This window comes from Saccopteryx bilineata, chromosome 10 (genome assembly GCF_036850765.1).
Source record: "Saccopteryx bilineata isolate mSacBil1 chromosome 10, mSacBil1_pri_phased_curated, whole genome shotgun sequence".
Lineage (NCBI taxonomy): Eukaryota > Metazoa > Chordata > Mammalia > Chiroptera > Emballonuridae > Saccopteryx > Saccopteryx bilineata.
This window is the reverse complement of record NC_089499.1, coordinates 50360248-50375879: the sequence shown is the minus strand read 5'-3', so window position 1 is coordinate 50375879 and position 15632 is coordinate 50360248. Positions and strand designations below refer to the sequence as shown.

Sequence of the window (15632 nt, the reverse complement as noted above, 5' to 3'; positions counted from 1 at the left end):
CCTCTAGAATTGTTAAACTTTTGAGTATTCTTTTTATAACAATATAGTTAGTTATTTGCGTAAGTTCAGTGAGAATCTGTTCTTCTAACAAAACACAATAGGAAATATTGGTTATATTACCAAGGCTTTGACCAGAATGTACTATTTGAGAAAGATGTGTGTAGACTTCCATATGACCAGATGATTTCACGCCAATAAATCCCATTGAAAAAATTGGCCCAGTACCTTGCTTACAAAGTTTCAGCAAAGCAATCACCATTCTTCCTGTACTTATGTAAATAATCAGGCCAGGTCTAATGCAAAAAAATTACTGTATTTCCCCATCTATAAGACGCTCCCATGTATAAGACGCATCTTAATTTTGGGGCCCAAAATTTGAAAAGAATGTATTACATAAAGTTATTCAACTCAAGTTTTATTCATCATAAAATGCCTACAACTCCTCATCACTGTCAAAACTCCTATCCATTAGCTTGTCCTCATCTGTGTCTGATGATGAATCACTGTCTTCAACAATAAGTGCAAAAACAAGCACGAAAAAGTGGGACATGCAAGTAAAAAAATCTACAATCACTGTATAAGATGCACCCAGTTTTTAGACCCTAAATTTTTCTTTCTTTCTTTTCTTTTTTTTTTTTTTTTTTACAGAGACAGAGAGAGAGTCAGAGAGAGGGATAGACAGGGACAGATAGACAGGAACGGAGAGATGAGAAGCATCAATTATCAGTTTTTCGTTGTGACACCTTAGTTGTTCATTGATTGCTTTCTCATATGTGCCTTGACCGTGGGGCTACAGCAGACCGAGTACCCCTTGCTCAAGCCAGTGACCTCGGGTCCAAGTGACCTCGGGTCCAAGCTGGTGAGCTTTTGCTCAAACCAAATGAGCCTGTGCTCAAGCTGGTGACCTCGGGGTCTGGAACCTGGGTCCTCGGCATCCCAGTTTGACGCTCTATCCACTGCGCCACCGCTTGGTCAGGCTAGACCCTAAATTTTTCGAAACAAGGTGTGTCTTATACATAGAGAAATGTGGTACTTTTGCTGTCATTATTCATGGAAAAAATAAGGGGTTAATTGTAGCAAGAAAAATTACGTTTGCATTTTTGTCTATATTAGATTCTAATCCTGTTAATTGTCTGAGCCTTTGTTATATACCTGTAAATTGGACTGGATCTTAATTAAATTCTGCTAGTTTCCTAAAAAAATTGGCTATAAGTATCCAAACTAATGTTTCCAGTTTTCTCCCACCCTCTGACTTGGAATCACTAACAACAAAGACTGCCGTTAAGTCTTCTTGGAAAGGACTATATACCATGTCATCCTCACTACCCAGATGGCAGGCTGACTTCACGGAGCTTCTGAACACATCTCACAGCAAAAGAAGGTTCCACCTGACATCTGGTCTTGTAGGAATGCTGGAAATTTCCACATCAAATTGATGAGGAAGAGAATTAGCTGGCATCTGTTTCCTCCCAAGACGCTGGGTCAAGACTTCATACTTCAACTAAACATGAAACCCTCTCTTCATCTCTTTCTTTTCTTTACTCTGACATTGGCCTTGAAAGATAATTCTATCATCCATATCTCCCAGGACATTGCTAAGGGGGTAACTTCTGGAATTTGGAACAACTTTTTATTTCAGGCTAGGAGATTTACTTTCAGCATGCACTAAAAACCTAATTGACCCCTGGCTTGAACGGGCAAGTGTAACAATCCCTGTGAATGAATCCATTAACAGTGTCACCTAGTGGAAGTGGTCTGTGCCCTGACAGAATTTATCTGTGGCAGTTATCATTTTCCTTGGGCCTATGGATGTCTAGATGGCTGGCACACAATTGGGTAAGCCTCTTAGGTTATCTGAGTCCCTAAATGTTTATGAACAAACTGAGACACCTCATTGGTCAACTCCATAGAATTTACATTTCTGAGTTAGAAAGGACATACCAGGAAGTGTTCATAACTCAGGATTCACTTCCTTTGACTGGACCCTACTTCCCTGATTAGCAATAAATGTAAATGTGGTTATGATTAGAAACCTCTCCTTAATTCTATTTTTTTTAAAAGAGAGAGATAGGAAGGGAGAGAGTTGAGAAGCATCAATTCTTTGTTGTGGCACCTTACTTGTTCATTGATTGCTTTCTCATATGTGCCTTGACCTGCTGAGCCTGACAGGGGCTCAGCTGAGCCAGTGACCTCAGGGATTTGAACCTGGGTCCTCAGTGTCCCAGTCTGACGCTCTATCCATTGCCTGGTAACGTCTCTCCTTAACTCTTAAAGATACCGCAGAATCCACTACTAAGATGACAGCTGCCCAAGAAAAATCCTCAGACTCTCTGGCCAAAGTTGTTCCTAGTAATAATATCCTCATCATCTTTGACTGAGCAGTAAGGTGTCTGCTGTGGCCAATACCACCTATTGTACCTGGATGAACACTTCTGAGGAAGCTGAAACTCAGTTCATAAGATCACTGAGCAGGCCACTTGGCTGAAAAAGGTGACCCCTTCAGTTGGGTCTTTACTTGATTTTGATTGGTTTAAATCTTGGGGACCATGGCTCCAAAGTACACTCTAAATATTGGAAATTATCTTGTTTACAATAGTCACAGCATTCTCCCTGGCATGTATTCTCTCAAAAACTTAAAGTGCATGCTTGCAGTCATTAATCAAGAAAATGATCTCCCCAAGACTGGAATGCCAGACAAGGAAAAAAGAGAGTGACTGACCTGAAATTTGTGAACCTGAAGTTGTGGCCTGTGAATATCACAGAGATTCAAAAAAATAAAGTCATGACCTGTGAATCACACAGAAGATCAGAAAAAGCGAGAAATACAGAATGGTAGCTGAGAGTGGTGAATGCCTTTAAATCTTACCACATCTCAGTTAAGCTGAGAGTCTGGTCAAAAGAAGGAATTGTTAGAAAGGAGATAACAGGTTTAAAATGGAGTCATTTGTACTAAGTGTACATCACTAAACTGAGATGTAATACTTAACCTATTTGCAGTTTCAGCATCTCCCAGGAATTTAATCTTAACCAATCAATCTGGAATTTTCTGGTCAGCACTAGGGAGGGAATCCACTTGTTAAACCCCCTTCTGTCCCCCATAGGTAGGTTACTTAAGCCTGAAACAATCCACTTTCCCCTCCTTCTGCCTATAAAAGCTTTCCATTTTGTACAGCTCCTCAGAGCTCCTTTCTACTTGCTAGAGGGGATACTGCTTGATTCATGAATCATTCAATAAAGCCAATAATATATTTAAATTTTACTCAGTTGAATTTCTGTTATTTAACAGCAGATAAGCCTAGAGGAAGTAGGACCACACAGAACAGAGATGAGCCGTTCCAGCAGAGGCCATTCTCGACAGCCTATAGTCCTGCCAAGATCAGGAGAGCCCCAATGAGACCAGAAGAACCACCCAGCTAAGCCCAGCTCAAATTGTTAAATCACAGAATTGTGAGCTAAATTAAATATATTTTTGTTTTGAGACACTAAGTCTTGGAGTAGTTTGTTATGTACATAATGAAAGAAGTTTTTTAGAACTGTTTTTTAGGAGGTGGACAATGACAGGATTTTAAAAAGACAATTAAGGGGTAAAAATTGAGATGGAAGGAAATGTGACTATGGATGGTGAACATACAATACAATATACAAATGATGTATTATAGAATTGTTATACCTGAAACCTATATAAATTTATTAACCAATGTCTCCCCAATAAATTCAATAAAAATTTAAAAAACACTCTATCATAAAAAAAGACAATTAACAATATATATGTTTTGGTCATACCAACATAATAGATAGCAAAGTCAAAAGAATGAAGTCATTTACTATCTGACCACTCCAAAATACTTCAGTAGGACTTAAAAATATAAATCACATTGCTCAACCTGCCCAGTGCTTCTGCATCACTCATGAACATTGCTCTCTGCAGTGGAGACTGTACCACTTACCAGAATCTTGGTGGTGTAGGCGCTGTTGATGGCAATGGCATTGACCAGCAGCTCCATGGTCTTGTCGTTGATGGAGCTGGGGTCGGGGATCTCCTTGTAGTGGACATCACCGATGTAAGCCTGTACTACCGTCATGCGATTGGTGGTCAGCGTACCCGTCTTATCTGAGCAGATGGCCGTGGCATTGCCCATGGTCTCACAGGCGTCCAGGTGGCGTACCAGGTTGTTGTCCTTCATCATTTTCTGGGGGGAGGGGTGGGTGAGAGTAAGAAGAGGGTGCTAGGGTGCTGAGGCACAGGGTGAACATGTTGTAAAAGGGAAAGGGCTGTTGCAGGTTGACTCTCTCGCTTTCACACATGCAAAGAATTGTGGTTGCTACAGCCTCTGACAGCTGGGCTCCTCTGTACTGCCCTGTCCCTTCCCTTTCATTAGCTGAGCCATTTACAATAGTTGATTAATTGACTATTGCTTTGTATTACAGAAGTAATCTACATTCTTTACAGGAAAAATAGAGAACAGGATAAATTAAGGTTGAGTCCTCTCTGATTACTTTATATATTTTTTCTTACACCCTAATATAAATAACTATTTTTTATTTACTGTGAGTTTTCTCAAATGTACCATTTTTCACTGGTACCTGGTTTTCACTGCCACTTTTGTTTAACCAAAAGTAAATACAGATATAGGTGTTTATAGACCTAGGAGAATATCTAGAAAAATATAAAAATATTAGTGTCATTATCTTTAGGTGGTAAAATTGTAGGAGATTTTTTTATTGTCTTCTTTTAAAAATAACTATTGATTCTACTTTACTACAGTGAATATCATAACTTGCATGATAAAAATAACAAATTTCTTTTAAATATAGACACATAACAAAGAAAAAGAAAACAAATCAGCCATGATGCTGCCACTCATAACTGATACATCTTAAACATCAACATCCTTTTTTTTAAAATTTGTAACAGGAGATGACGTCAGAGTAATGGCGGGGTAGGAAGCGATACCGATAAATCTCCCCCAAAACTCAACAAGATCTTCAACCAGAAACAGAAAAACCTATACTTGGAGCCTCCAGATGCTTCGCAATACACCCAAAGGTATGGTTGAGTGAAAAATTGGCTAAATATATAACCAAAACCCGAAGGAAATAGGGAGTAAGAAATGCTCCACCTTCCTCATTAACCTAAACAGGGCGGCTTTCTCTGGTAACTGTGAATATAGAAACTGAGGTGGGCAAAGGGGGTGAATAGATCCAGGCCACGGCACAAACGGCCGAATCAGGCTGTGGCACGGAGATCCAAGCCGAGGAAAAACTGATCCTGTGGCAACCCGGGCAATACAAGCTAACACTCGCGCCAAACCCAAACAAAGAAAGACAAGCGGAGCGGCCATTTTACCCGGTCTCCTGGTCAGTGTGTGCGCAGTTAGTGGGCGAGAGATTTCTTCCTAGGCCCCAGGAGTGGGTGCCTGTGTTGCCTCACGGAGAGGCAGGGTCAGAGGCCTTTCTGTGGGCCGAGGGCAGAGTCTCTGGGCAGCCCCAGCGCCCTGGGAAAGCCACGCACGGGAGGGAGTGAGAACTAATTCCAACGGTGGAGATTTTCCGTGCTGGAGGGAGTTTCACTCAGAGGGAAACGCGGCCGGCCTCATATAGCTGGTTTGCGCGCGCAGATAGTGAGCGAGAGATTCCTCCGAGTGCCTCGGCAGTGCGCGCCCGTGTTATCACACAGAGGGGCAGAGTCAGGGGCCTTTGTGTGGGCCAAAGCAGAATCTCGGGCCGCCCCAGCGCCTTGCAAAAGCCGCGCATGGGGACGGAGCAAGACTCAATTCCAACGCTGCAACTTTTCCCTGTGGTTGGGGGTTTCACTCAGAGCGTGAGACTGCTGGCCGGATATCCTGGTCGCAGACAGTGAGTGAGAGTTTCCTCCAAGCGCCCCGGAAGTGGGCACCCGCCTGTGTTACCGGACAGAGTGGCAGAGCCAGAGGTCTTTGAGTGGGCGGAAGCCCTGCCTGATTATGCTAGCAGCTCTGACTGACTGAGCCTACCCAGAGCCCTGTGCTGAGTGGAAATAGAGTGGGGAGTTGCCAGCTCTTTGAGCCTCTTACTATCCAGGCAGAGGCAGCAGCAACCCCATAGCTGGATTATCAGGCTACTAATTGAGGAAGGAAAGACTAGGAGAAAGGCTCCAGGAACACGGACTCTCTCATTGTCGGAGACTATAAATGCTAATGAGCCTCAACTGCCAACGAGACTAAAGCACAATACATGACATTGCCATAGAGACTTATCAACTGCAAACCTCTACCTGAGCGTGCCAAAGGGGCAGAACCCGGGGTACAGAGTCACCGACCAGGAAGAGGGAGAGAAAAGAAAAAGCAAGAAGATAACCTCTCAAAATCAAGAATAATCTGCAGACTTTATAACCTATCCCATTGTATTATATTTGTTCGTTTGTTTCTCTTATCTTCATTCTTGATACTTTCTTTCCTCCTCCAATTTGGCCGATTAACTCTCTGCCGGTCTTACTCTCTCCTCTCCTTGAACTACACTACCCATAAGTGTTACATCTCCCATTATCTTTTCTCTTCTCTTCCTTTCTCTCTATGAGGGTTGCACTCCAAAACCCTTAACTCTCTCTCTCTCTCTCCTTTCTTTTTTCTTCTTTTAGTGGTTCCCTCTTTTTTTCTCTCTCTCTCTTTCTTTTCTCCCTCTATATTAGTTTCTTCCTTTCTCCTTTACATCTCCTCTCATTCAAACCTCAATAACAAATTATCTTATCTGGGACTCAAACTTATGTTTGTGGCATTTTTTGGGGTTTTTACTTCACCTTTTTAACTCACTAGCAGTGCTCCCATCCCTGGCTCTCCATATTATCTAGTTCTTGTTCCACTAAATACAATAGTAATTTTTTAATTTGTTCCCCCATTTTTCCGTTTTCCTCTTATTCCTCTCATCATAACTCTTAGACAATCAACACCTAAAAGCAAATCATTTTATTCTTGACCCAAATTTTTTCCTTATTTGCTTTTTGTGGGTCCATACGCTCTTTTTTCTTTTTTCTTTTTTTTTTTTGCCCCTTTATTACTTTTCCCCAATTCAGGCCCTCCATCACAGGCATTGTTTGTTATAATTCACAGTTCACCACAAGATTTTCTCAAGAAAGAGAGGAGAGGAGAGGAGAGGAAAAAAGGAGGGGGGGAATAATTTCCTTTTTTTAAAATTTTTATTTTATTTTATTTTTCTTATTTCATTATTAATTTTTTTAAAAAAAACAACTCTTTTCGATTTTTTATTTATTTTTATTTTTTTATTTTTTTTAACTTTTTATTCTTTATTAAATCTCATTAATACTATCAACAAAACCACCCTCAGATGCCATCAAGGAAGAGAAAATCGAATATCATGGATACAAAAGAAAGAGAGGTAACACAGCTAGATGAGGAAAAATCTATGGAGAAAAAATTTAATATATTGGAAACCTTGGAGCTAAATGACAGAGAATTCAAGATAGAAATCCTAAAAATCCTCCGAGATATACAAGAAAACACAGAAAGGCAATTTAGGGAGCTCAGAAAACAACTCAATGAACACAAAGAATATATGTCCAAGGAAATTGAAACTATAAAAACAAATCAAACAGAGATGAAAAACTCAATTCACGAGCTGAAAAACGAAAGTAACAAGCTTAGCTAATAGAAAGGTCAGATAGAAGAAGGATTAGTGAAATAGAAGACAAGCAACTTGAGGCACAACAGAGAGAAGAAGAAAGAGACTCAAAAATTAAAAAAATGAGATAGCCCTACAAGAATTATCTGACTCCATCAAAAAGAATAACATAAAGAATAATAGGTATATCAGAGGGAGAAGAGAGAGAAATGGAATGGAGAACATACTCAAACAAATAATAGATGAGAACTTCCCAAGCCTGTGGAAAGAACTAAAGCCTCAAGTTCAAGAAGCAAACAGAACTCCGAGTTTTCTTAACCCCAACAAACCTACTCCAAGGCATATCATAATGAATTGACACAAACCAACAGCAAAGAAAAAATTCTCAAGGGAAAAGAGCCAGGGAAAAGAAGAATACAACATATAAAGGAAGGCCCATTAGATTATCATCAGATTTCTCAGCAGAAACTCTACAGCTAGAAGAGAGTGGACCCCAATATTTAAAGTCCTGAAAGAGAGGAACTTTCAGCCACGAATACTATACCCATCAAAGCTATCCTTCAAATATGAAGGAGAAATAAAAAACATTCACAGATACAGAAAAGATGAGGGAATTTATCATCAGAAAACCCCCCACTCCAGGAATTACTAAAGGGGGTTCTCCAATCAGATACAAAGAACAAAAAAAAAAACAGAGCCACAAGTAAAAGCTCCAAGAAGAACACAATAAAACCAAATTTAAACTGTGACAACAACAAAAGAAAGAGGGGGAGAAGATGGAGATTAACAGTAGCAAAGGACGATGGAGTGCAAAAGTACTCACAAAATAGTTCACTACAATGAAAAGGGTAGGGACCCTTTTCATTACTCAAAGGTAACCACCATTGAAAAAACCACCACAGAAGCACATGAGGTAAAAAAGATAGCAACAGAGGAAAGATGTATGGAATACAACCAAATAAAAACAAAAGATAGAAAAACGAAAGAGAAGGATCAAACAAGACACAAAACTAACAGAAAGCAAGATATAAAATGGCAATAGGGAACTCACAAGTATCAATAAATTACACTAAATGTAAACGGATTAAACCCACCAATAAAAAGGCACAGAGTAGCAGAATGGATTAAAAAAGAAAATCCAACTGTATGCTGCCTACAGGAAACTCATCTAAGTAACAAGGATAAAAACAAATTCAAAGTGAAAGGCTGGAAAACAATACTCCAAGCAAATAACATCCAAGAAAAAGCAGGTGTAGCAATACTCATATCGGATAATGCTGACTACAAGACAGGAAAAGTACTCAGAGACAAAAATGGCCATTTCATAATGGCTAAGGGGACACTGAATCAAGAACACATAACAATTCTTAATATATATGCACTAAACCAAGGAGCACCAAAATATATAAGACAGCTACTTATTGATCTTAAAACAAAAACTGACAAAAATACAATCATACTTGGAGACCTCAATACACCGCTGTAGGCTCTAGATCGGTCATCCAAACAGAGAATCAATAAAGACATACTGGCCTTAAACAAAACACTAGAGCACCTGGATATGATAGACATCTACAGGACATTTCATCCCAAAGTGACTGAGTATACATTTTTCTCCAGTGTACATGGATCATTCTCAAGAATTGACCATATGTTGGGCCACAAAAACAACATCAGCAAATTCAGAAAAACTGAAGTTGTACCAAGCATATTTTCTGATCATAAAGCCTTGAAACTAGAATTCAACTGCAAAAAAGAGGAGAAAAATTCCACAAAAATGTGGAAACTAAACAACATACTTTAAAAAAATGAATGGGTCAAAGAAGAAATAAGTGCAGAGATCAAAAGATATATACAGACTAATGAAAATGACAATACGACACATCAGAATCTATGGGATGCAGCAAAAGCAGTGATAAGAGGGAAGTTCATATCACTTCAGGCATATATGAACAAACAAGAGAGAGCCCAAGTGAACCACTTAACTTCCCACCTTAAGGAACTAGAAAAGAAGAACAAAGACAACCCAAAACTAGCCAAAGAAAGGAGATAATAAAAATCAGAGCAGAAATAAATGAATTAGAGAACAGAAAAACTATGGAAAAAATTAATAGAACAAGGAGCTGGTTCTTTGAAAAGATCAACAAAATTGACAAACCCTTGGCAAGACTTACCAAGGAAAAAAGAGAAAGAACTCATATAACAAAATCCAAAATGAAAGAGGAGAAATCACCTCGACACCGTAGATATACAAAGAATTATTGTAGAATACTATGAAAAAACTTTATGCCACTAAATCAACAACCTAGAAGAAATGGATAAATTCCTAGAAAAATACAACCTTCCTAGGACTGAGTCAAGAAGAAGCAGAAAGCCTAAACAGACCTATCAGTAGAGAAGAAATAAGAAAAAACCATTAAAAACCTCCCCAAAAATAAAAGTCCAGGCCCTGACGGCTATACTAGCGAATTTTATCAAACATTCAAAGAAGACTTGGTTCCTATTCTACTCAAAGTCTTCCAAAAAAATTGAAGAAGAAGCAATACTTCCAAACACATTTTATGAGGCCAACATAACCCTCATACCAAAACCAGGCAAGGATGGCACAAAAAAAGGAAACTACAGACCAATATCTCTAATGAATACAGATGCTAAAATACTAAACAAAATACTAGCAATTCGAATACAACAACATATTAAAAAAATAATACATCACTATCAAGTGGGATTCATCCCAGAATCTCAAGGATGGTTCAATATATGTAAAACGGTTAACGTAATACACCATATCAACAAAACAAAGAACAAAAACCACATGATCTTATCAATAGACGCAGAAAAGGCTTTCAATAAAATACAACACAATTTTATGTTTAAGACTCTCAACAAAATGGGTATAGAAGGAAAATATCTCAACATGATAAAGGCCATATATGATAAACCATCAGCTAACATCATATTAAATGGCACTAAACTGAGGCTTTCCCCCTTAAATCAGGAACAAGACAGGGTTGTCCACTCTCTCCACTCTTATTTAATGTGGTACTAGAGGTTCTAGCCAGAGCAATCAGACGAGACAAAGAAATAAAAGGCATCCATATCGGAAAAGAAGAAGTAAAGGTATCACTTTTTGCAGATGATATGATCCTATACATCGAAAACCCCAAAGATCCACAAAAAGACTACTAGAAACATAAGCCAATACAGTAAGGTCGCAGGATCAAAATTAACATACAGAAGTCATAGCCTTTCTATATGCCAACAATGAAACAACTGAGAAGGAACTCAAAAGAATAATCCCCTTCACGATTGCAACAACAACAACAACAAAAACTTAGGAATAAACATAACAAAGAATGTAAAGGACTTATATAATGAAAAGTATAAACCATTGTTAAGGGAAATCGAAAAAGATATAATGAGATGGAAGAATATACCTTGTTCTTGGTTAGGAAGAATAAATATAATCAAGATGGCTATATTACCCAAAGCAATATACAAATTTATGCAATTCCATCAAACTTCCAATGACGTTTTTTTAAAGAATAGAGCAAAAAATCATCAGATTTATATGGAACTATAAAAAACCCCGAATAGCCAAAGCAATCCTAAAGAAAAAGAATGAAGCTGGGGGAATTACAATACCTGACTTCAAACTCTATTATAGGGCCACGACATCAAAACAGCATGGTATTGGCAGAAAAATAGACACTCAGACCAATGGAACAGAATAGAAAGTCAGAAATAAAACCACATATATATAGTCAAATAATTTTTGATAAAGGGGCCAACAACACACAATGGAAAAAGAAAGCCTCTTCAATAAATGGTGCTGGGAAAACTGGAAAGCCACATGCAAAAGAATGAAACTGGACTACAGTCCTCTCCCCCCTGTACTAAAATTAACTCAAATGGATCAAAGATCTAACATAAGACCTGAAACAATTAAGTACATAGAAGAAGACATAGGTACTCAACTCATGGACCTGGGTTTTAAAGAGCATTTATGAATTTGACTCCAATGGCAAGAGAAGTGAAGGCAAAAATTAATGAATGGGACTACATCAGACTAAGAAGTTTTTGCTCAGCAAGAGAAACTGATAAGAAAATTAACAGAAAGCCAACTAAATGGGAAATGATATTTTCAAAAAACAGCTCAGATAAGGGCCTAATATCCAAAATATACAAAGAACTCATAAAACTCAACAACAGACAAACAAACAATCCAATAAAAAAATGGGAAGAGGATATGAATAGACACTTCTCCCAGGAAGAAATACAAAGGCCAACAGATATATGAAAAAGATGCTCATCTTCTTTAGCTATTAGAGAAATGCAAATCAAAACGGCAATGAGATACCACCTCACACCTGTTCGATTAGCTGTCATTAGCAAGACAGGTAATAGCAAATGTTGGAGAGGCTGTGGAGAAAAAGGAACCCTCATACACTGTTGGTGGGAATGTAAAGTAGTACAACCATTATGGAAGAAAGTATGGTGGTTCCTCAAAAAACTGAAAATAGAACTACCTTATGACCCAGCAATCCCTCTACTGGGTATATATCCCAAAACTCAGAAACATTGATACGTAAAGACACATGCAGCCCATGGTCATTGCAGCATTGTTCACAGTGGCCAGGACATGGAAACAACCAAAAAGCCCATCAATAGATGACTGGATAAAGAAGATGTGGCACATATACACTATGGAATACTACTCAGCCATAAGAAATGATGACATCGGAACATTTACAGCAAAATGGTGGGATCTTGATAACATGATATGAAGCGAAATAAGTAATCAGAAAAAACCAGGAACTGTATTATTCCATACGTAGGTGTGACATAATAGTGAAACTAAGAGACATTGATAAGAGTGTGGTGGTTACGGGGGGGAGGGGGGAATGGGAGAGGATAGGGGGTGGGGAGGGGCACAAAGAAAACAAGATAGAAGGTGACAGAGGACAATCTGACTTTGGGTGGTGGGTATGCAACATAATTGAACGACAAGATAACCTGGACTTGTTATCTTTGAATATATGTATCCTGATTTATTGATGTCACCCCATTAAAAAAATAAAATTATTAAAAAAAAAAGAAAAAGAAATAGATACTCTAAAAAAAATTTGTAACAAAAATGGAATCCTACTATACATCTTATTATTAATTTTCTAATGTATTCACCTCGCTTTATCTCTTTCCAGCTTCACACTCCTAGCTTCTTGAAGGTTCTTAAGTAAGTAATGCAAATAAAGTAATTCCCTAGAAACCACCACACTTCATGCAGGCCCTCCCATCATAGTGACCCCCAAAAGCAAGGAGAGACATGAAAATTTGCTAGAATAATAGTTGCTGAATCAGCTGCAATTCCTGTCTGGGCCTAGGGATTGATTCTTTTTGTTCTTTCTCCTCATTGTAATTCTTTATAACAAGGGTTAAAAAGAAGTGCAATTAGGATCCCTTTAGTAGCAGTTCATGTTACTAAAAAATGAATATTGGTGGGATTATATACTATTGCAGTTTCTCTTATTGTAACCTGTGATAATAGCAACAATAAAAGTATGTCAGGCCCTGGCAGCGTGTCTCAGTGGATAAAGCATTATCCCGGTGCACCAAGGTCACGGGTTTGACACCCAGTCAGGGCACGTATGGGAAGCAATCAATGAATACACACTTAAATGGAACAATAAGTTGATGCTTCTCTCTCTCTCTCTTACATTAATGAAAAAATTTTTCTAAAATCTATGTTGAATGGATGATCAACAGCAATTTGAATTTGCAACAGACTTTACAGTTTGCAAAGTTCTTCTGCACTTATTTTCTTGCCTGATGCTGTAAGGATCCTGTGAAACCTGTGAGGATTAGAGTAATCCATTCTGGCAATTGAAGAAGCCAAGGCAAAGTGACCTGACCAGATGCACACATCTAGTGAGGGACACATCTAGTGAGGGTTAGAACTGGGACTTGAACCTAGCTCTCTTTACCCTCATGGCCTGGATCAGTGCAGTAGGCTTCCACCCATCTGTACTTGCTGCTGAGGGTTTGTCTGCTGGGCTTAAAAATGCCTAGGCCTGTGCTGTCTAGTATAGGAGCCATATATGGCTATTGAGCACTGGCAATGTGGCTGGTCTGATGTGAAATGTGCCAGAAGTGTAAGATACACATCAAATTTTGAACACTTATATGTTTTTCTATTTTTTTTTTCATTTTTTTCCGAAGCTGGAAATGGGGAGGTAGTCAGACAGACCCACGCATGCGCCCGACCGGGATCCACCCGGCATGCCCACCAGGGGGCGATGCTCTGCCCCTCTGGGGCGTCGCTCTGTCGCATTCAGAGCCATTCTAGCGCCTGAGGCAGAGGCCACAGAGCCATCCCCAGCGCCCGGGCCATCTTTGCTCCAATGGAGCCTCGGCTGTGGGAGGGGAAGAGAGAGACAGAGAGGAAGGAGAGGGGGAGGGGTGGAGAAGCAGATGGGCGCCTCTCCTGTGTGCCCTGGCTGGGAATCAAACCCGGGACTCCTGCATGCCAGGCCGACACTCTACCGCTGAGCCAACCAGCCAGGGCTGAACACTTATATGAAAAAAAATGTAAAATATCTCACTAGTAATTTTTATATTGATTATACGCTGGCTTGATAATAATTTGCACATATCAAATAAACTGTTATTAAAATTAATTTGGCCTGTTTCTTTTAAAACATGGCTACTAGGGCCTGGCCTGTGGTGGCGCAGTGGATAACGCATCGACCTGGAAATGCTGAGGTCGCCGGTTCGAAACCCTGGGCTTGCCTGGTCAGGGCACATATGGGAGTTGATGCTTCCAGCTCCTCCCCCCTGTCTCTCTCTCCTCTCTCTCTCTCTCTCTCCTCTCTAAAATGAATAAATAAAAAATAATAAATGTATTTAAAAAACAAAACAAAACATGGCTACTAGGAAATTTAAAATCACACATGTGGCTCCCATTATAGCTGTTAGACAGCGCTGGTCTAAGTGGTCATCTCTTTTCTTTTGATGGTGGCTCTCATGGGAATAAGTCCAGGCTCAGAGGGGCCTCTCCTCATTTGGGATGCTGCACTAAGTTTAAAGTGACTGTACAAGTAACACTATCTAAGATGGCTAAAGGCACCAGGTGGCAGAGATACAAACTGCAGAAGGTGTGGAGGCCTAAAAATGTCTGCGCATAATTCTCCCAAACCAACTCTATGACCTTAAGGAGGAACAGCCCCCCCGCCCCCTACCTCCACCTGAGCTTAACTGGGTGGCTGTGAGGATCCTGACTCATGGCTGTGTGAGGGGCTCCTTTTCCAGGACCCGGGCCCTCAAGCCTCCTGTTGTGACCTGTTTGGGTTTTGCTTTGTGGGATGGAGTTTCTCTGTGAACCCTAAAACAAGGGGACGATAAGAGCCATATCCTTTACACAGAGCTGCCACTTTCTGGCACCTGCCTAGCGATCTCTTTTCTGTATGAAATTACATCAGCGAGCCCAGTCCAAATTCCAGCTTGGAAACTGATGCTCACTGTGCCCTCCAGTGGCTCTGCCAATGTCTCAGAGTAAATGCCTTATTTATAAACATGTTTAGGCCTCCACCTTCTCAGGGACATCCTGGCATTGGGACCCTGGGAAACAGGAGTGTAGCCCTCCCTATGAAGTATAAAAACCACAGGGCCAAAGGAAGAGAATGAGCCAGAGAGTGAGGACCTAGGGGTGAGCCAGGCTTGAAGTGCCCCCCACGAGGGCTGGATACACGGTGCCCATGGGATACCAGCACATTCAGTTCAGTGTTCGGGTTTTGAAGCAGTCAGCATGCAAGGGCCCACCTGCCCTTCATTGAATTGCTTTTAAAACCATATTTTCAGGCCAACTCCTGAGAGGAGGAGGCTTTCGTAAAGTCAGATGTCCTTTTTGCTTCGGGCTTATTTCTTTCAAACTTTAGGAAGCAACCTCTGAGATTAGTTGTACAAGTACTATGGCTACAGTGGGGCCTGTGCCTGGAATGGTCAGACTTCTGCCACCATTT

General features: G+C 40.0%; 1 protein-coding gene across 10 annotated transcripts in view; it reads right to left on the bottom strand.

Annotated features, from left to right (window-relative positions):
• Window positions 1–15632, bottom strand: part of ATP2B2 (ATPase plasma membrane Ca2+ transporting 2) — a 516257-nt gene that overhangs the window by 66317 nt on the left and 434308 nt on the right. For all 10 annotated transcript variants that reach the window (XM_066244337.1, XM_066244328.1, XM_066244329.1 and 7 more), the window contains one exon: window positions 3948–4190. In XM_066244337.1, coding sequence (XP_066100434.1) covers window positions 3948–4190 — 243 coding nt within the window. The remainder of the gene's footprint in view (window positions 1–3947; window positions 4191–15632) is intronic.